The sequence below is a fragment of the Chroicocephalus ridibundus genome, chromosome 3, assembly GCF_963924245.1.
Source record: "Chroicocephalus ridibundus chromosome 3, bChrRid1.1, whole genome shotgun sequence".
Taxonomy (NCBI): domain Eukaryota; kingdom Metazoa; phylum Chordata; class Aves; order Charadriiformes; family Laridae; genus Chroicocephalus; species Chroicocephalus ridibundus.
The window spans coordinates 69,197,300-69,219,547 of record NC_086286.1 but is presented as its reverse complement, the minus strand read 5'-3'; the positions used below and the strand labels follow the sequence as shown (position 1 = coordinate 69,219,547).

The window sequence follows — 22,248 nt, the reverse complement described above, 5'->3', positions numbered from 1 at the left end:
TGCAGAGTGTATCTAGCTCCTACATATGCCCAGGAATTTATTTTTAGCTAACTGAGATTTCTTTTTGTACTTTGTGTTTTGCTCTGTTAGTTGACTGCTTATGGAGGGAAACTGAAATATGCAATCTACTTTGAAGCACGAGAAGAAACAGGTTTTACTACTTACTACCCACAAGTCATCATAAGAGGTGGGCCCCCCACCAATACAAGAATTATTGTCCGGCATATGGCTGCCCCTTTAATTGGGCAGCTGACAAGGCATGAGATAGAGATGACAGAGGTAATGTTTCCATCTGCTTTTTTTACCCAAACTTAAGCACCCGGTTCTTTTAAATACTGTTAACAATCTGTTTTTTTATTACTGTCTTTTAGCATGAATGGGTATATTACGGTGATGACCAAAGACTCAGAAACACTGTGTCCTGGGAATATTATCATGATGACTCAGGTGTCAACAGGACGGTGTCCCAGGCAGATTTCACATGGAAGTATTATGGAGATGACTCAAGACCAAGTAGAGCTGTAACCCGGGAAGACTTCCTGAGTGTGTTGTACGATGTTCATTACATTCTCATTAAGGCAACTCATGGCAATATCATGAGGCAGAGCAGGTAACTATTTCATGCAGTGGTCTGAAATAGCGCAGTAGTCACAGATAACCTGATAGAGCTTCCCAGCAGAATTTTTGTTCATAACATAAGCTATAAGCAGTTGCTGGGAAGAACAGAAGGAGTTAGCATTCAGCATAGCAGAAGATAACAGGAGACGGAAAATTTATTCAATAGAAAATTTAAATCTCACTAGGCAAATTAAATCCTTATTTTCAGGATCCTAGAACAGAAAACACATTTAAGTACATGCATCCTGAAACAAACCTAAAGTATATTTGAATGAATGTCTACTTTATCAAAACATAAAACATAATGCTGTAATTAAATATAAATGTTAGCATATGAAGGACTTTTCTCTTGCAAGTGGGAAATGAGGTAAAAAGTCAAAGATGAAAGAGTATTCCTTTCATGAAATGTTACTTAATCAAATAGATTAGGGGCAGATATATTCAACATTTTCTTTTCAGTTTATTTGTTAATAAGTTAGATGGCAAAATAAAGATGACGCTTACTAAATTTGAAGTGGACACCAGGCAGCAAGATGAGAGGAATAATACAAAAATCTGCTGCCAATCTAAAGGCCAACTATAAGATTTTTACACTGTGGAAGGAGCAGTCAATTGAACAAACAAGGAACAACTGCTTAGTTACTTATTCAGAGGGATCTGTTGTTTACTACGTATCACCAGGTGAACATGATTCAGTTCTTGTTGAGAAATGCTAATATTCTATCTGCATGTATAAACAGATATGGCCTGCAAAGTGCAAAACATTAATCTTTTACTTCCACCCAAGACTAGTGAAGCCTAAGCATCAAGTTTTGGTTACTGGAATTCAAGAAAAAATTATTAAAGTGTTCAGAGGATAACAGTAAGCATCATCACAGGCCAGAAAATATGATCTGTGAGAGAAGATGTAAAAAATATCTAATTTAGAAATTTGAAATTGCCTTAAGATCAATAAAATGTTGCCACAAAGAGAAAGAAATTAATCAGTGCTTTGTTGCCATGGTGGGTAAATCAAGAAAGAAGTGAGCTTAAACTTCAGCAGCAAATATTCACATTAGACACGAGAGAAAAGTTCCCGGGAGCAAAGAAGTTCTGGAATAGATTACCTAAACTATTCCTAAAAAATTTTGATAACAGATTCACAGTATCCTTTGCAAGCAGAACGTGTTAGCAAGGACAAAGGAATAATTGAAGATAAACTCCAAAGGTCTCCAGAGGTCCTTTCTATGATTCTGTCATAAAAGTGAAAGGCTAAAATGATTTCTAGATTTTTAGGTCACAAATAGGTCTATAAGAACATGACTTCTGGAGTTCATGATGGTGAATAGTAGGGGCAGATACCATGCAACATTGCAGCATTGTGTGACAGAAAACATAGTCATTGTTGCTGCTATTGTCTCTATTTAAAGTCTATCATTTACAGAAAGTATTAATCCAACTTGCACTGGCTAGATGCTAAATATTAACAACAGATGCCATAAATGTTTTACATTGGTTTCATTTATTTTTGGAATATGCAATTTAGGATATTGTATTACAAGCACAGGGAATTCCTGTGGAAAGAGATAGGGAAGTAATTCCAGTGCGACATAGAAAATTTGAGAAGCATAGCCATGTTTTGTGTCGGTTTCTCCCTTCCCTTCCCTTTATGCACTACAGATCCTAGTCTGTTTGTGGAAGCAAAAACTGAAGACTGTCTATCTCAGCTCAAACAGCATAAGTTATGAAAATGAACCTTGGTTTTCATGATTTTGTTCTGAGATGCATATGACCATCGTGACTGAACTAGACCTGCAGCATGATACACCACCATTTTATCAAGGCTACCTAGTAATGAGGCATATAAGAGAAGAGAGGAGGACCTTTCAGTTTTTAGGGCAGGGTTGCAAGGTGGCACTTAAAGAATCAAAATGTATTTTTACAGCATCGCATTTCAGAATTTCAGACATTTTAGATGACAGCAGGACTTAGCAAAGAGTTCATCTGTTCTGGTAACTCTCCATCTGAAGTCATAACCTTGCATATCATACCGTATTGGATTTTGGAAGTGGTTATGTTACAATAGATTTTTATGATCTGTCTAGTTACATAGTTAACATTCATCATATGGCATCTGAGACTTTAAGTAGAAAATAAAGAGCAGGAAAACATTACTATTTTTTTCAAGTTAGCACCTTGAATGATTTCAGAGAAAGTTTTGCTTAAAACCACAAAATAAATCCCCCAAAATGTTTTTAAAGGTTAGTGGAATATTAGCTTGCGTTAAATATTGAAGGCTTTTATTAAAAGTAGTCTGAGACCCTCTAAAGGACAATATTTATGCTCAACTTTAAACGTATGTTTGAATTAAGTGACTTATAATAAAGCATTTGTTTAAATAGAGTGCGTTGTGCTTTCTAAATAAGGGCCCTGTTCTAATCTAGTAAAGCTTCTCTTTCTACCTGACTGTGCATAGTCGAAAAGTATAAAGAAAAAGAAACTGTGGATGGAAGGAGGAAAATATTATCTATGAAGTCTCTTTTAATTTTTTGAGGTTTTTAATAGTGCCTTAATTTCAACTGCAGAGTTTAAAAGCTGCAGATAAGTGATAAACTACAGGAAAAGCATTTTAAATAAAGTCAAAGCAGCAGCAGCAGTTGGAAGCATAAAAATAGCCTAGTTCTAGCGTTAGCGCTGTGTTAACTATATAGTTTAGGAGCAAAGCTAATGTTGTTTCTTCTTCAAAGCTGCAGCATTACTGGTGATTTAGAGATTTCTGCTCAGAATTCAAAGCCAAACATTTTTCTCCTATATTTTTCATTTTGTTGCCCTCATTTTCACATTCACTGCTCTAAATTGAAACATTTCTTTTATTAGATTTTGTTTTGCTTTTCAGGCAACTGGGACGTGCTAATAAATTAGTTTGAATTGGAAGTATGCTTTCAATTTCACCGTGAATTATTTCAATATCCCTGACACTGATCAGGTAGCAGTTGTTAGACTTCTGCCTATTAGACATGTTCCAAGAATCAACCAGGCCTGACCTTCCTTAAGTAACATTTTCACACAAACAACAGGTAGCTTTGTGGGCCCAGAGTATATTATTATGTAAATACGGCTTTCTGACAGTAAATTGTTTGTTTGGAGCACACAGACCGTTGCCTCAGCCTTGAAGATGATGGGGAGGCAAATTTCATTTTGTTTTTGCATTGAATGTACAGAGATTTCAATATAAGCTTACACTGACATACCAGATCTGAATGGGTTTGCCTTCTTCATTTTCAGTCTTCTGTTTTCACCTGGCTTTGTTTGATTGGGGGTTTTTTGTTCAATTTCCCTGCTCCACTGAACCCCTTTCTTCAGGTAGTAAGGAGGGAGCACAGGGTTTAAGTTACTAGATGATTTGGGGATTTTGCATTGATATAAGGTATCAAGGGGTATGGGTCTGGTCACCTAAGCACAATCACAAAAGTCTTACCTAGTTCAGCCGTGGACATTTGCTTTTCCTCCAGTCATCCTGACATTGGTGCCAATATGCAGAAGAAGAGCGTCACTCAGTCACTCCGTAATCAAGGTCTGTGAGTAGATGGACAGGCTATGAGCGTGAGGAGGAGTTGAGCAGTTCATTGAGCTCCTCTGCATTAGCCCCGTGCACAGACACTTAATGAACAGACTCTAGCAGAATTATCGACATTTATTCAGCTAGTTAATCACACATTCTTCAATATTTTCTTTTAGTTTGGCAATATGTTTGAAGCTTTAAAATTTACGCTATTCTACCCTTTTTGTTTCTCAAAGACAGTAAGGGGTTCCAGATCATAGCATTCATTTAAACAAAGTAACAACCCCCCCAAATAAAGAAGTAAGCTAAAAGAACAGCATTGTGGTACATTAGGATTAAGTGTATTTCATTAGATATTATGTTTGTTGTCTTTGTCCATGGTGTACTCAACCCTATTTGGCAGGTCAGCATGCATGCTGGAAAGACAGGGAGTGGTTGAGAGGCAAGGATATTATTATTAATACAATCAAACAGATGTTTGGAAAGTTAAAATGTCGGAAGCTTTACCACGAAACAGATCCCTTTCTGATATTAGCAGATGCTTCTGTAGTAGGATTTCTTGTTTGCTTTAAATTATTTGTTTATGTGTCTAAATGATATTAAGGGAAAGAAAAACAAGGATATCTGGCTACAGATCTGAAAATTCCTGCTAAAAAGGCAAATGTCCAATGGCTTTGAAGTCTGCTCTAGAGCTTGTTAGGTTGCTTTAGTTGCTGAGGATAGATTTTATTATTTTTTTTTTTAATAGTTGCCTCATTAAAAGCTCATTTAGTGAACAATTTTATTGCCATACCTATAAGAATAATGAATTGGAACTGCATTTAGCATGTGACTTCAATTTCTTAATGATTTCCTCCAAATGAAGAATCAGATATGAGCTTTTGTTAATAGTTTGGCTGAAAAAAGATTAAAAAAAGAAATAGAATCAAGCAGGAGAGAAAAGTCAGTTACAGGATTGCCTAGAAATAGAAAATGAGACTGGAGGAGGTGGTAGCTTTGTTTCCTTAGGAGAAACAAAAATAGTGCCGTTTGTCTGCTGTAGATCAGGAAGACTAAAACCAGCCAAATAAGACCATTTTCTCCTATGCCAGCTGACTATGAACTAACTGGGTTTGAGTTAGTGCTTGACTAATCTCATTAGAGATGTTTGCTCCTTTTTTTCAGGATTTCTGAGATCGCCATGGAAGTTGCTGAAGCCGGCACTGTGTCTGGGATGACTCCTCAGGCTTACCTGATTGAGAAATGTGACTGCCCATTGGGTTATTCTGGTTTGTCTTGTGAGGTACAGTACTAACCTGACTTCCAGTAAAAGTCTTTACGCCTTCCTTGGTCCATTCATTAGTAAGGTGTGATAAGTAATTAGAGTGTGAATTCATTTAATTGACAACAACTCTCCCTTAATTTAATTAATTACGTTCTTTCTCTCTCAGGTATCTCTCTCTCAAGAAATTTAAGCACTTCTTTTTGCTTTAGGCAAATGTGACACTGAAACCATGGGGATAACTCAAATACTTAGAATACAGGAAAGTGATATTTATTGTGTCAGCATCTCTGAGGCTGTATCGCGTGACTGATGCTGATAGATCAAGAATTTTTTGACAGATAAAGGTGTAATATTATTGTAATGTACTGTGTACAACAGATTGTACTATGTTGTCATGTTATGGTAAGGCCACGATACACAAAACAGTTATGATATGATATCTTCCAAAAGGCTGATCTATATGCATCACTTTATCATGACCACAATTCACAGAATCTGTGGAGAAAAACAAAGGAAACCCGTATGTCAAATTAAAAAAAAAAAACAAAACTGATTGATTGATTCTATAAATTATTGTTAGTTGTAAGTAAACTGCAAATTAACATTTGAAATAGTGGATAGTCAAAGGTTACATACTGCTTATTCCTGAAAAGTTAAAGATCTGACAGCTGAATGAAATTCACCAAATAAAGTATAAAAACAAATGTTATTAAAATTGTAGCACCAAGCACTCTAAACAGAGCCACGCATAATTTTAAAACTCTATTCTGTAAAGGCTTTCCAGATTTTTGTTTGCCTTGTTTGCCATTTATATTCCTATGTAAAGTCTTAATAGCTGTACGATTGATTGAAATACTTCGTTTTGAAAAAAAGCTAAACGGCATTTCATTATTGATTTCTTAAATGTTTGTGTTATAATGAATAACTCAAAAAACAAAATTTAAAAAGAGAAGTCATGTCAAAAGCAAAACTTGAAATAGTGCGTTCTGAACAGTTGGTCAAAAAGGCAGTTCATAGTTGAGAACCTGTAGATTCCACAAATTGATCTTTCCTCTTGAAGCAGTTCCAATAGCATGCCTTTGCGGACTAACGCTAATAGGATGAAGGTTGTCCATTTTGTTTTCATTTTGCATGCTTGACTGCTCAAAATAGCACTGAAAATGCATTAAAAATGTATATGAGAACCATTCTGAAGCATGTCTGTGCTTCATGAAAGAAGCGTCATGAACGATGTTTTCAAAGCTTTATGAAATGTCATACTGCACATGTTCAAACTGTCAGTTTTGTGAATACTTATCATTTATCCAAGTGGATCTATGAAAATACATTCAAAAAGGGCTATTGAGTTCTGGCAAATATCTTTCCGTTTTACTCCCTTACAATTATTCTTCTTCCAGTGCTGATCTAGGACTTCCATAAGATCTTGCTCAGTTTATACACAAAAACTTGCCTCCTGTCAAATTTCAGTACCCTTATGTAAGCAAGGGAGCTGCTTGAGAAGAGGAGCAGAAATTCTGGAACATGGTCCAAATAGCATATTTTGCTTTATTCTCAGAAGTAGTCAAATCAGCGTGTCTTATAATAAAATAAAATAGATCCAATACTAATGGAAACTAAACTGTTTGTCCTGAATTGTTGATTTGGTAAATTTATAAGTCATGGAACACTGGGAGAAAAGTGTAGGTCAACTAAGCGAGCTTGGTGCTCCCTATACATGTACAATATTTATTTTTTTTTTCTTATCTAAATATTTTTCATGATGATGAGTGCATGTTTCAAAGGTGCCCAAGTTTTACAGAAAATCAGATGACTCCTATGCTTTTGTAAAATGTATCTTATGATAGGCACCAGAGAAAGCGTTTAAGATGTAACACTTTGCAGAATAGAACTTAATATTTTTGACTGTATGTGCACTCGATGATGAGAATGGCGGGCTTTCTCTTTTCAAACCAGCATGTTTTATTATTGAGCAGGACTAGTAATTCCAAATGCCTTTGTTGCAATTGCTAGGTGGAGGTAGCAGGGAGCAACACTTCGATTATTCTGCAAATCCCTCAGACATCTTGACTATGTGGAATCTTGTAAAGGGTTCCCCCAAGCTAGCAGTGGGAAAAAACTGGGAGTAAATGAAGGGAAAGCTGCCTTGTGATCTGTGAGAACTCCGCTCCCTTCAGATGTTATGCAGGATCGTGTTAGGCAGCCAATGAGGCAGCAGGAGCAGTGACTTCATAGGAAATGTGTGCAAAGAAGTGAATGAAGTAATTTTCTTTGCACGCTGTTTTGGTAACGGCATACACCTGAATGCATGTAAGTACATAGATGAGAAATCAATGGGCTCCAGCATTTGCTCAGAAGTACAGATTTTTTAAAAATTACTGTGACAAATTGAATTTTCAAAGGGAAATATATGATAATGTAATTATAACTTTATTTTAATTCACACCCACTAGGGACTGGAATAAATGTCTCAGTTGCAACCTTCATACTTTGCACTTAATTGTGCAATCTTCACATGCTTATAACTTACTTTATTTTTAGTGTGTGCAGTGAAGGTTATAGTATGTTCTGTGAAGGTTTATTTAATTTCAGCAGGAGAAAAAAGCATCTGATATTCAGGCATTTTTTAAGCAAATGCTAACAGGGTATATGTATCTATTTCATGATTTATCCTTTAATTGCATTGTGAGGACTATGTGCACAGCAGTTTTTACTAGAAGTGACATTTATATCTTTTTTTTTTTTAACCCAGTAGCAGGCTGGAAAAGCAGTGGTAAGAGTTTCCCTAATGGTTACTTCTGAAAAATTTCCAAGCTAGTAATGAAAAATGTGGTCTGCTTCGTCTTTTGTCTGTGTCCTGTTTAATCTCAGAAATTCTTAGATCAAAGTAGAACAGCGTCAATAGCATATCAGAAAAAACAGTTAAGAGATTAGATTTGTTTGAGGATGTAGCGTATATTTATATCCCGATTGTAACGTTACTCAGAACGTGTAAAGCTGTGCTTTGTACCATTTTATGCTTGGACAAGGAGTCTTCTGGGGATGGAGAGGGAGGAAAAACATAGGAAATTGTAGTAAGAAAAGAAATTAATTTGAGATTATTTATCTAAATTGGAATTCTTCACAAACCATGAAAAAGCAGACAGACTGTTTCTATGCTTCAGGGATCATAATGTAGTCTAAGTCAAAATAAAAGGGAAAAAGCAGAAGTGAGTTAGATTACTTGCTTTGTGATTCAAAAGAAAATAATTGTGTTTATGCTTTTTCCATAACTTAGACTCCTGGAGGTTTTGGCAATGATTATAAAACTGTCAAAGTGGTGTCGTATGAATAGAATCTAGCATGTCAGCTAGTACTTGACTGAAGAATCTTGCTTTTGATCATTAAAAGTTACTTACACCAGATTCTCTTTTATTTTATTTTGCATCCTTATTATTGCTGTGTGAAAAGTGTACTACTCACATTCTTTCCAAAAAGCAGAAATCGTGGTCAACAGTAGGAAATTGCCTCATCAGACAGCCTTCATAGGCTCCTAGCACCACTAGATGGTGGGATTTATACATGGGAGGAGTGACTTCTCTGTATGCACTTGCCCCTAATGGTCTGAATTATCAAAATGGTCCTATTTGTATTTTTATGTTGTCATAGCTGTGTGCTTTCTGGGAGCTATGTAGACACTTTCATACATTTGCATAATAAGCCTGGAATAAAGATCAAGTGCTTGATTTTAGATGTGTCAGCTTTGCTAGTAATTTTTGTGCTGCTCTCAGAATTTTATTGCCAATCTAGGGTAGAGGACACTTAGTGACAGATAAATTTGATTTGGGGCTAATAGTCCTAAGAGATGTAAAACCTTTAATATTTGGAATTCTTTACTTTTATGATCTATAAATAATAGCTATAAATAATGCAGCCATGCAACCAGTTTTTTGATTATTATCATCATTTGGATTTTGCTTGTTATCCATCAGGTGGTATGAAGGCAGACAGTAGCTTGTCAAACCTGAAAAAACTCACCAAGGGCAAAAAAACCCAGAATCATCTTGCTTGCTCTCCACAGTCCATGCAAAGAATTTATTTTGAAAACAAACCTTGCTCTTAAGAAATGAAAAGGAATGATGCTTGATGCACAGTGAGAACAGTGAGGTGTTCTGCATCTGAATGAAAAGTCACACAAGCTGTAATATGAAAAGCCTGGTGCCAGTGCAGTGCTCCAGGGATTTTTCAGCAATGTTTCCAATTAGGTTTGGCTCTTGTTATCTGTAAAGTACTGTATATTGTTTGTAACACAGCTGGAAGCCTGTCAGGTTCTTTTCACAACTTGTAAAAACTGGTAGATTGGAAAAATAAGGTTGCGACGCTCCACATTCCTAGTCCACTCTGTAATGGTCTGTTTTCTTCTGCATCTTTTTTATGGTAGTCATGCTCTCCAGGATTTTATAGGCTTCCATCTTCACCTGCGGGAAGGACACCTGCTCAGCCCTTAGGTGCCTGTGTTGTATGTCAGTGTCATGGACACAGTACTATGTGTGACCCTGAAACATCGATTTGTCAGGTATTATATTTCTGAACTTACGCACTTGGTTAATCTTAATGTAAAATTCATAAGTTGTGTAACTAATCTAAAAAAATAAAGACACTATTTTAGTCCAATTTTGCTTAAATAGCTTAAGTGTCAAAGGGAGGGTCAAAAAAGCAAACCATCTGCCTTTAAAGTTTTCCATTCTGATTTTCTAGAGTTCAGACTATGCAGTGCTTTATTGCCGCTGAATTACTATTTGTGTAAAAAGAAAAATGTCTTCAAACTAAAGAGGCAACGTATCATGTGTCATGCAATATACACAACGCTGCTCTTATAGGTAACGATGTGTGTGAGCTGATACATTAAGACTGAATTTTAATTGATTGTTTCTCCTGCTTCAATGGCTGGAATAAAAGAGGGAACGAAGGATGAATGGGATAAGAAATTCTGTAGGATACATCTGGCTAGCTACAGGCCTCCATTCTTTCTCCTGTAAACCCATATATAATTCATCAGGCATTTGATAGATGCTTAAAGCAAGCAGTCCCACTGCGAATCATATCAGGGAGAGAGAAATTATGAATTGAAATAAGTTTGAATCCCTGAGGCTGGGAACAAATTGTTGCCAGCTTTCTTGTAATTATCAACTACAGCTTTCGTTCTGTCTCTTTCCTCTGCAGAATTGTCAGCACAATACTGCTGGTCACCACTGTGAGAGATGTGCGCTGGGATTTTATGGCATTGTCCAAGGCTCTCCGAATGACTGTCAGCCTTGTGCTTGTCCCCTGTCTATTTCTAGTAACAAGTAAGTAAGCAAATTCATGATGCAGAATTAGTTCCCAGCAAGCAAGAGCTTTGTTTTGGGCTCACTGTGTCCTTTTTTAGATGACTACAGGAGCACTGCATCATGTAAGCCATACTAAAAAGTTTCGTATCTGCTTTTGCTAATTGATCTTCCTTTAAAAGTCGGAAATTGCTCCCTTGCTAATTTGTGATGAATAAATTAATAAGTGCGAGAAAATGCAATACTCAACAGATAATGAATGTGTATTATAAAGGTATTCTCACAAATGAAGCTAGAGCAGAACTCAAGTACAATATAGCCACAAGGGAGCTGTAAAAAGTCTTATGCTCATATATTATGTTGGTATAAATGTGTTACAGTGCCTTTCTTGCTCCGCTGTGGAATTCATTGATTCCTTATTTAATGTTACATGAGTTTTAGGCAATTTGAGAAAGATAGAATAATCTAAAAGCAATACAGTTATTGCAGTGTAAATTTTATTGGTTGCTTTATGCTAATGAGCCTTGCCATGGTGTCTCCGCATGTGTTCCCAACAGATGATAGTTTAGCACTTGAGATTTGTTTGTTGTTTTGCTGAGAAGCTCTTAATGATATTTGGAATCATACCATAGTACTGCTCTGAAAAGGTTTGCGTTTCATTATTGTTCTCTTGAAAGGTTGGAAGTGTTCCTTAAAACCATTTTTCTGTGCTTTGTCTGACCTTTAGGATGTTTTAGTGAGTATTTCAGCCAGCATATCTGAGAGGACGTTTTTTCTTCTTCTTTCTTCTTCATTTTATCATTTTGGGGTGGTCTGTAGTTTTTTTTTGAAGGAGGGAATCCCTTTGTCAAACATCAGTAGCTAAACACATCATGATCTTTCATCCACAGCAAGTGTTTTTAAGAAGACTTCCAAACCTCATAAATATCAAAATGAGAACAACCAAAACAATTATAAAAGTGGCTTAAAGAAATACTCTTTGTCTCAGAAAGTTATAATGTCATCTTAACTGCAAGTTTTTCTGAGTTGTACCCTTTTTCATTAATTTTTTTTGTAATGACTTGATTATGTGTTTGACCTACTATTATCAAGAAAAGGACATTCAAGTTGCGAAGAACAAAATCGAGCAAGCTTCTCAGCTTTGCACATCAGCAAAGACACTAGAAAAAACTCTTTCTGTTACTAGCAGGCAGTAGGAAGTGCTGAAAATATTGTTCGATCCTATTTTTTTCTGTCGTTTAAGAACCCTTAGTTGCCCAGAAATACAGGTGTGAGATCAGAAAATGAGCAGGACTCTTCACCTGGGTGGTTATGGCACCCTGCTACAAGAATTTAGGCATTCTCCATGCTGTGCTCCAGAAATCATTTCAATATCTTATCTAAAAGATACCGTAAAACACAGGAAGTGGGTGTCACTGAAGTGCCCTACAGTTGAGAAATGTGTGGACTCCAGGTAGTACGTGTGTCCTGGGTGCGCACTCAAATTGCTGAGCTGCCTGAAGAAGGGAGAGCAAGCAAAGCACCAATACCTCATGCAGCCACACGGCCTGCGCGGCTGCAGATGTTGTCAGGGCCTTTTGTGTCATGCTCACATAAAAGTGATCATGAGGCTTATTGGTTCAAAAGCCTTCACAGGAGATAACTGAATAGCACCTGGTTTGAAATTAGTAAATACACTTAATCGTGACATAGTCATCCAATTTCTCAGTGCTGTTGAGAGAGAGAGTCAGATCTGAGCATGTCCAGAAACAGAACTGCTTGGGTTTTATAGACCTTAACTCAGATGTCTCCTGACGTCATGGACGGGATTTCTACTTCTGTTAGCCATCAACAATTTTGGTACCTGTATAGTAAATACAGGGACAGACAAATACACATCTCACCCATATTAAAACTGAAGGAAACCACCATTGGAGGGAGGGCAGGGGAGGAGATGTTTCAAATGTGTGTATATGTCTGTCTGTGCATCTCCATTTTCCACTGCTGATAGAGGATGCCTGAACAGTTGGCTTAGACCACATGCCCGTCTTTTAGATGGATAGGCCTACGTGGGATAGATCCATTCCGTAAAGCTACAGAATTAGGTGGAAAAAGAGGGTATCATACCTTGGATTTGTGTGTGTTGTGCAGCTCAGTGAAAGCTCTTCAAGAAACTATTAAGGAAAAAAAATTTTAACTACCTGCAGCTATTGTATAGTAGTTGATAAATCATAATCTGCATGAAATGCAGATAGCTAAGGAGCGATCTCATTAGCTTATCATGTCATAGATGACATAATAATATTTGTGAATATAGTGCAATTATTTATGAAATTTTACAAAACTCTACTAAGGTTTTAAATACTATTTTTATACTCCTGTACAATCAGCAGTGAGCTTCAAACATGATGAGCTAAAAAAAAAAGATCAGAGAGAATGAGTTGTTCCTGGGGGTGTGGATCTATTTTTATAGAGTTGAAAATGTGTTGGATAATGAGTTTGTGAGTAAAAGATCAATTTGTTTACCTTTTTTTTGCAACGGTGTAATTTTGTATATTCATTCAAGCCCCACTGACTTAATGCATTATAAGCAAGTTAGAGTAGGATGCTGACTGTACTGTACCAAGAAAGAAATCTAGGCTCACCTCTGTGCTTTTCTGGTTCTTCTTCCACAAAGAGCTGAGAGTTTTACAGTATTGCACCATTTTAATATTTAGTTGTGTTTCTTTTCCCCTACCTGCCCTTTTTGTTTGTTTTAACTGTCTGTGCAGGCACTTAATGCACTAACATTCCAGCAATGTGCTACTTTGCACAGTTCCCATAGGTACACACTGCAATCACTAGTTATTCATCTATGTCATGGCTTAGTGAAAATAAATAAAATACAACCCCTCCCTGATCACGAGGAAGGTAGCTTTTAGGAGTTTTTTCTCTGTAGACCAGTCTTTTCTCTTCAGTATGTCCTTGAGATCATCTGACGCTGCCTTTTTGGAAGATTCCACGTGTTTATGACTTTGTTTCCTTTCTCCTTCTTTATGTCTTACCTTTGAGTAAACTCTTCCCAGCTTATCTCCTTTTATTCAAACTAAAATTAAATCAGACTGGAATGGATGTTTGTTAACTCAGTTTCTTAATCTTTTGTTTCACGGTGAGTGACAGCACCATTCAATCACGCAAGCCTACAGCATGGGCATTGTTGACTCCATCCCCTCTGATACGACCCCTCGATGATTCTGCCCTTCCAGCATTTGTCTAAATTGTGCCAGTATCACAGCATGGCATTCATGAAATTCTTAATAGAAAGGAGGGATCTCCCACAGGTGTTTATAAACAGATAAGAGACTGTTACCATTTACATTAAAAGTGGAGCTTACCATGGGCCCTTCTGCACGGCTGACTAGAGTGAAATGATGCAATAGAGTGGAAAAAGTTTTTTATTTGCTTTGTTTTAGTTTTAGCCCTTCTTGTGTTGCGGAAGGACCTAGTGATTACCGGTGTACTGCATGCCCACCTGGATATGAAGGCCAGTACTGTGAAAGGTAGGATGAATGGAAAAAGAAGAAAGAGGGGCAATGAAAGACAAGCAAGACATAAAGGAGAGCAATGTCCTTCGATACTATAAATGTATATTTACTAATGTATAAATACGTGCCTTCAGATAAGTTATTTCCTCTTTATATGTTGTCAAAACTCAGCCATTATAGGCAATTTTTATGGACACCCACTGGAAATTGATAATCAGTGTTGTTTATATCACAGATATTGTCCTAGTCTTACTTTCTGATTTGTGGGTTTTTTTTTCCCCTGGGTCTCAGAAGTTAAACTGAAAAATATGAAATTTATCTAAAATTAGGTACCAATCTTATAGTGTGCCTTAATGTCCCTCATACCCTTTGTTCTAGTGACTATTATGTCTTCATGGGCACCGACTATGAAAGACATTTACATATAAACATATTAATGACCAAATTGCAAATTAATAACCTAAAGAGCAGCTGTTGTCACATCCATAGCAATGCTATGGGATTAAGATGATCAAAATTAGCAAGTGTCTACTATGAGATTTCACTTCTAATGCAAAACACAAGTGGCTAGTCTATAGACCAAACATTGCTAATGTAGAAACCTTTTTGTCACGGTATAATAGAAGTTTAACTGAAGGGGTGTGGAATCACTTTTGCATAGTCCTTTCATCCAGACTGTTCCATGTCCTGGTTAAAAGTTATTATTGGTTTGTTGGACTGTTTGCAACATTCCTCCCTTTACAAATGCGTACCAAATGATAAAGCGCCAAGGATTTTTTTTAATGGTTCGTGAATGAATGTTCATATACATTTTGTTTACTATCTTGCCAAGTATTCATTGTAGTCTCATGTTTATGCGCCTCAGTTGGCCAAACCTGGTTTTGTATTTGCAATGTCTAGATGTTCTTCTGGCTACATGGGAAATCCACAGGCTCCGGGAGGCTCGTGCCAGGAATGTGAGTGTGATCGATACGGTTCCCTGCCTGTCCCCTGTGACCCTGTCACTGGACAGTGCACTTGCAAGCCTGGATTCACAGGGTGGAAGTGTGTTGGCTGTGAACATCGGCATGCACGTGATGGCATGAAATGCATTTGTACGTATACTAATGTCATTTTGGAGAATTTTTGATTGTCTCTGTCATATTTCAGAAATTCAACCTGCTTTGTGCTTCAGCCAGTTGTGTGGGTTTCTTTGAAAATAGCTGCCAGGTTTCTTACTACTTTGACATTCTGGTCCATTTTTTTCACAAGCCTTGAGATGTTAGGAACACTCTCGATACTTCTTAATATGCTCGCTGAAAATTGACAACAAAGCTTTGAAGGATTTCTTTTTGTGGGTTTTGAAGTCTGTTATTTTGCTAAGGTTTGTCACTGCTGTTGTGACAATATTGGCTTTCAGTGAATTTTTAAGTGTTGTCCTAAATGTCTAAGCAGCAATTGGAATGCTCTATGCCATTAGTCACTCACACAGTTTTTACAAAGGTTTGCTTGGTCATGTTGGTTCCACAACTACCCGTTGGAATTTAAAATACATAAGGAATGGCAGTACAATATATCCAAGAACAAGGAATTTCCTTTGTTTAAAATAGAAAACTAACAGCCTAAAACATTGTTACATTTTACAGTACTGATATCTTTGCCCTCCCTTCAGTTTTCATATGTACCAAGTGTCTTGTCTTTTAGTATTGTTTGTAATTTTTTTCCATGAAATTGGATAATTTTTGTTTTGAGCCCACAATCTCATTTCCCATGATATTGTATGCTTATGTCTTATCAAAAAAATTCAGGTAGCAAAACCTTTCTAGAACACTTAGTAAATCCTGGCTGAAATAGGGCATTTACCTCTCTTCCATCTCCCCCAGCTGAGTAGGAACTAATTTTATTGTCATCTTTTCTTTTTTTTCTCTCGATGCTGTCATTGTTCATTTTAAAGTAGAGTGCAGATAGGGATCCCGTAAGTCCACAGTATATAATATTTTCTAATACGTGCATCTTTGAATATATTGGCAAGGCACAATGAATTGGTTTTAATGTTTTACCTGACTTTTATCTGCTATAGGACTTTAATTGTAGCTTTTTAATTTTGGTGGTTTTGTTTGGGTTTTTTTGCCTATGTGAGGCAAGTAGATACAAAAAAAAAAAAAAGGCTTTTCTTTTTATTTTCACAAAATACATCAAGTCTTTACCTCAATACCCAGAGGTGTACCGCTTTCTAATATTAAAATCAGCTAGTACAGCTCAAACAAATTGCAAACTTGTTAAAAGCAAATAGGAAAAATAAGGAAACTGAAGAAGTGCTGAAAATAGTTGAAGGTATCATATCAGTTAAATGTGGCTTCTTTGAGTGATTAAAGAAGAAGATAGTAGGCACGTAGAGTCAGGGACTACACAGTGCAGAACATTGTTTCACTCAACTTCATGATTGTGATCAGCTGTCAGAGTAATCAGGATTAGCAGAAGTAAGCTTCTAAATGTGACTATTGAGTTCAGTGCTTTTGCATTACTCCTGATTCCCAGGTACAACTCTTCATTGAAAATTAATGGAGAGATTACTGGGAATATAGACATAAATACTTCTGTATTATTGATAATATGGCATTGGTTCATAGAATCATAGAATGGTTTGGGTTGGAAGGGAACTTAAAGATCATTTAGTTCCAACTCCCCTGCCATGGGCAGAGACACCTCCCACTAGACCACGTTGCTCAAAGCCCCATCCGGCCTGGCCTTGAACACTTCCAGGGATGGGGCATCTACAGCCTCTCTGTTCCAGTGTCTCACCACCCTCACAGTAAAGAAATTCATCCTAATATCTAATCTAAATGTACCTTCTTTCAGTTTAAAACTGTTACCTTCTTCCTATTGCAACACTCTCTGATAAAGAGTCCCTCCCCATCTTTCCTGTAGGCCCCTTTAGGTACTGGAAGGCTGCTAGAAGGTCTCCCCAGAGCCTTCTCTTCTCCAGGCTGAACAAGCCCAACTCTCCCAGACTGTCTGTCTTCACAGGAGAGGTGCTCCAGCCCTCTGATCATCTTTATGGTCGTCTTCTGGACTCGTTCCAACAGGTCCATGTCCTCCTTATGCTGGGATCCCCAGAGCTGGATGCAGTAGTCCAGGTGGGGTCTCACCAGAGAGGAGTAGAGAGGCACAATCAACTCCCTCGACCTGCTGACCACACTTCTTTTGAGGCAGCCCAGGGTACGGTTGGCTTTCTGGGCTGCAAGCTCATATTGCCAGCTCATGTTGAGCTTCTCATCAACCAACATCCCCAAGTCCTTCTCCTCAGGGCTGCTCTCTATCCATTTTCCGCCCAGGCTGTATTCATGCTTGGGATTGCCGTGACCCACATGCAGGACCTTGCACTTGGCCTTGTTGAACTTCATGAGGTTTGCGTGGGCCCACCTCTCAAACCTGTTCAGGTCCCTCTGGCTGGCATGCCTTCCCTCCAGCGTGTTGACCACTCCGCACAGCTTGGTGTTGTTATCAGACTCGATGAGGGTATACACAAACCACGGTGTACTCATCCACTTGGTCTTCCTGGTCAAGTGGCCTGTAGCAGACCACCCCTGTGTTGTTACGCGTCCCTGCCCTCCCCTTAATCCTGACCCATAAGCTCTCAGTTGGCTCTTCATCCATCCACAGGGGAACTCCATCCGCTCCAGCTGGTCCTTGACATAGAGGGCAACACCCCCTCCTTGTCTCCTCTGCCTGTCCTTCCTGAAGCACCTGTATCCTTCCATTCCAATTTTCCAGTTGTAGGAGCCATCCCACCATGTCTCTGTGATGCCAATGAGATCATAGCCCTGCAGGCATGTACACATCTCTAATTCCTCTTCTTTATTCCCCATGGTATGTGTGTTTGTATAGAGGCATTTAAGTTGGGCCTGGATAAAGCTGACTTACTGTCTGGAGTGGCTGGAATTCCTTTGTGCTGCACCCCAGGTGCTGTTCTGGGTTCCTTCTCCAGGCTGTGGGCATCTGTTCCTGGAAATGGCACCAGCACCAAACTGGTAGGAGTGGGATGGATTGAGGTTCCCCTCCTTTGGCAGCTTTAATTTAAAGCCCTCTTCATGAGCTGGGCAAGCCTCTGACCGAAGATACTTTTCCCCTTCTCTGACAGATGGACCCCATCAGCCCCCAGTAGATCTTGTTTCTCAGACCGAGTCCTGTGTTGTGCCTTTTGGTTGATGAAAAGCTTAGTGTACTTAAAGGAAATAAAATTCTAATGTCCTGTTTGATTCTGACCTATAATATCTCTTAAACTCTTATTTTAAACTACAGCAAAATGAACGAAAATAGAGTAAGCAGCTACTTTGCAGAAATAACTACGCTTTGGTTTCCATTTTGTGGCCTACATGTCAAGGAGAACTGTAATCATGAGTTAAGTCCATAACTGTTACAGCAACAAAATTTTAAAGTAAGGACTTCGTTTTCCAGAGTGGCATCTAAATGAGAATGACTTAATTTTTCAACATCCTGAATACTTGTTACATTATTCCCAGTACTAGCCATTGTTTTCAATCTTAGGCACTGCTTAGTATGGTTTTTACTAGTCATTTACCTTATCAATATTCTGAAAAGTCTTTTGGATATCCAGGATAGCAGTTTCTTTGTACAAAACAGCTTAACTGCAAGTTTTCATTTGTAACAGTTTTCCAATTTGTTAACTATTTCGTTGTGTGGATAATAAGGTTAAAAATCCTCGCTATGAACGGGAAAAGCTATGTGCAGGCAAATCAAATTTTCTACCTTTTTGCTTTGAAAGATGTGGTTCGCTATAATCTCTGATTTAACTGCAACATATTCATGTACCAGTATTGAAATGTATCTACACTACCTGTAGTGATATTTTTATTTTAACTAGATCAGCAGTTTTCACCATAAAAATGGCCCTTTGTATGTGCATATGGACATTTCATGTCATCGCTAAAAGCGAGGAATAAAATGAAAAGCTTTCTTTCTTTTAGTCATAAAAATAGGAACCACCTATAGGAACAGATGGGAGGTATGTTAAGTCTCCCCTGCCACAGGAACTAGTCTGTTACTATTGACACCACATCAATTACATCCACGTCTCAAGTTGCAAAAACTGCAGTTCAATATTTCAGTAGACACTTTATGCCTGTTTGCTCTCACTGTATGATTTTCACTTTGTTTAAAGGTTCCTTAACCCCTATATTACTCCAAACCCACCTTTACTAACGCAGGGCAATACCCTTGACGTGGCAGAAAACCAGCCCGATAATAAACCATTTACATTTGTAGCCTGTGGTGGACAGAGGGGCTGTGGCAGACAAGCATAGACTTGGTGGGAATTTGCCCATGGTTGACACTGCTGAGTGTGTCATAGGCTTCAGAGTACAACTGTTTTCTTTTGGTAGGAATTCATTGCTGCAGCCCCTAATGTGCTTTAATAGTCATTGTGCTGTCAAAGAACCACTAGAAACACCTGTTGGGGAAACCCTGAAGCTTTCTTCCCTTATTCCCACAACATTTACCTGTTCCAATCTGATTTGAGATTGGAGAATTTGGTGAGAATGCAGCTGAGAATTTGGTCCTGTATACAATATATTTTTACTTTCACGTATCAACCGCTTCCACAATACTCACTAAATTCCTTCTGATGAGCTTCAGCTCTAATGAAACTTTAATATTAATAATAATAGTGATTAAGTACCCTTAATGTACAGAAAATTAATGCCATATGCAGAATCCTGTTGGCATTCAATATTTCAAATGAACTGTATGCACGTACCTACTTTTGCTCATTTGCAGAGTTCCATTTCAAATACTGCAGTTGCATACTACCTGTCAGAAGTGTAAAGAACCCCTAGTTAGGTGGTAAAATAGTCTCGCTTAAAGAAAATACATGCAAATACAATGACCTATGTTAGAAAAAAAGAGTTGTAAGTAATATAAAACATAGTGTAACTAAGCTGTCCAATGTCAGTATGTTATAGTTAATATTTAGGAAAGTGAAAATTGATTTTGAATATTTAGCAAAGAATAACTATCTGAATAATGAATTTTTGGCAAATTCTGTAAAAGGTCACCACACAGTACAATATGAAAGCTAAATAACGCACATTTAAATCCAATTATTTTAGCCACAATATTGTAATCTATTATTTTTAAAATATAACATTTATATTTTAACATATCCCTTATAGAATCATAGAATCATAGGGTTGGAAGGGACCTCTGGAGATCATCTAGTCCAACCCCCCTGCCAGAGCAGTAAGTATTCTAAAGGTTTTAGAGTGAAAATTTGCAGTGAAAAGACAGAAGAAAATCCGGGGCAGCGTGCACGTTCATTGGAGCGATCTATTTCTGATAAAGCTGAAAATCTGTTTTACCAGGTTCTTACTGGTTTTTTTCATAATGCGTCATTTTTCAGTTGCTTAGTGCATGCCACTTTTCAGAGCTGTGTTATAACAGTTATATTTTAGAAAGCTACAGGTAGAATGGAAAGAGAATATATTTTTAAAAGCCACTGTACAAAGGGGGGAAGAATTTGTTTACTGCTAAATAACAATGGAAAGATAATTACAGGTGAATGGCACAGACGTCACTTCCCATTATATTCCTAGGACAGAACAACACAATATTCTCTAGGATGCCATTAGGCAGTGGAAAATGATATCCAAAAAGCAGATTTTTTTCTAAGTAATGCAAGAGTCTGAATGGTCTACTACAGGTCATAAAAACTCTAAACTTTTTGCATTAGTATGGTTAATAATTCTATTGTTTCCCCAGCTAAAGTGACCATCTAGATCATCATGGACAGATACTCATAATGCTCTGCTCTTGAAGACTTCCTTGTAATTTTTGGTCTCAATTAGTCCACTTCTTAGGCTCCCTTTCCCTTCTGTTTTGAAACAGTCAGTAGACAATAAGAAAATTAGTAACGATTGCAAACTGCTTTTAATAATGCTGCCAACATCCTTGCATACTGTCAAATATGACAAAATTTCTCCCAAACCTTCTCTAATGCTTACAGATTTTTATTTTTATTTGTAACTACAAATTAATTGTCCTCTAAATGATTGATGGTCCCTTATGCGTCACTCATTTTTACTGTAATAAATATATCTCACTGTTTATTCTGCTGAAAGTTGTCAACTGGTAATTGCTGACTGGCCTATAATGACCACAGTACTGAAGATGTGTATTTTTTTTCTTTGTTAAGCCACACAGTTCCACTCCAGAACACGACTGAGTTGTGTGATGAACAGGAGCAGCCTTTCCTTAGTTCATCTGTACCCAGCATGCTCAGGCAAACCAAGATCATTACTATTTGCTTGATTTATATTTTACACATACATATCAGAAATATGTAAGCAAGCCAAAGAATGTATTGCTCCCTCCTCATCCTTCCCAAAGAGCTTTGACCTTATCAAGCTGAAGTGGAAAGATGGAGCTACAAGGGGGTTTGGATCAAGCATCTTCATTTTCTTAGATTATTAATTCTCTTGTGTATTTTTTGTTATACCTTGTGACATTCCACTTCACTTCAGTTGCAGAGTTTGTAGTACATAAAATGAAGAACCTTAGATTGCAGTGCTGTTGGAACAGTGACTGTGCTTGCTACCGTGCAGTGTTTAGGGAAGAAAGCAATCCTAGTGAGAACTTCAAGGCTTTATTGTTAAACATATGGCAAGTCAGAACTCACCTTCTGAATGCTTTCAGGGCACCAGTCATAATTACAATGGGGACTTCAAAAAAATCTGGCTTCAATATTTTGAGCTCTGTTGCAGCACAAACTGCAAAACCTTTTGTCAGATGTATGCTCCTGTCACAAATGTTCCTCGGGGTCAAGCAAAAACCTAAATGTAAAGCAGTCAATGTCGTTCTGCTGTACAAGATTAACAGGGAACAAGAAGCAATCAGGACATCGAGAGATAAAACAGATGTTTCATTGTTAGGAATTTTTCTTTAACTCAGTCTTGTGAAAAAAAATGGACCTTCAGACTTGCTGCAGTCAACAAACTTCCATCTTTACTGATTTAAATATTCAAT

General features: G+C 37.6%; 1 protein-coding gene across 6 annotated transcripts in view; it reads left to right on the top strand.

The window, feature by feature from the left end:
- LAMA2 (laminin subunit alpha 2) overlaps positions 1 to 22,248 on the top strand; it is a 383,003-nt gene that overhangs the window by 265,332 nt on the left and 95,423 nt on the right. For 5 of the 6 annotated variants that reach the window (XM_063329629.1, XM_063329633.1, XM_063329630.1 and 2 more), the window contains 7 exons: positions 91 to 279; positions 372 to 610; positions 5,324 to 5,441; positions 9,841 to 9,975; positions 10,623 to 10,747; positions 14,158 to 14,244; positions 15,130 to 15,323. In XM_063329629.1, the coding sequence (XP_063185699.1) occupies positions 91 to 279; positions 372 to 610; positions 5,324 to 5,441; positions 9,841 to 9,975; positions 10,623 to 10,747; positions 14,158 to 14,244; positions 15,130 to 15,323 (1,087 nt within the window). The remainder of the gene's footprint in view (positions 1 to 90; positions 280 to 371; positions 611 to 5,323; positions 5,442 to 9,840; positions 9,976 to 10,622; positions 10,748 to 14,157; positions 14,245 to 15,129; positions 15,324 to 22,248) is intronic. The other variant, XM_063329631.1, reaches the window with a different exon arrangement.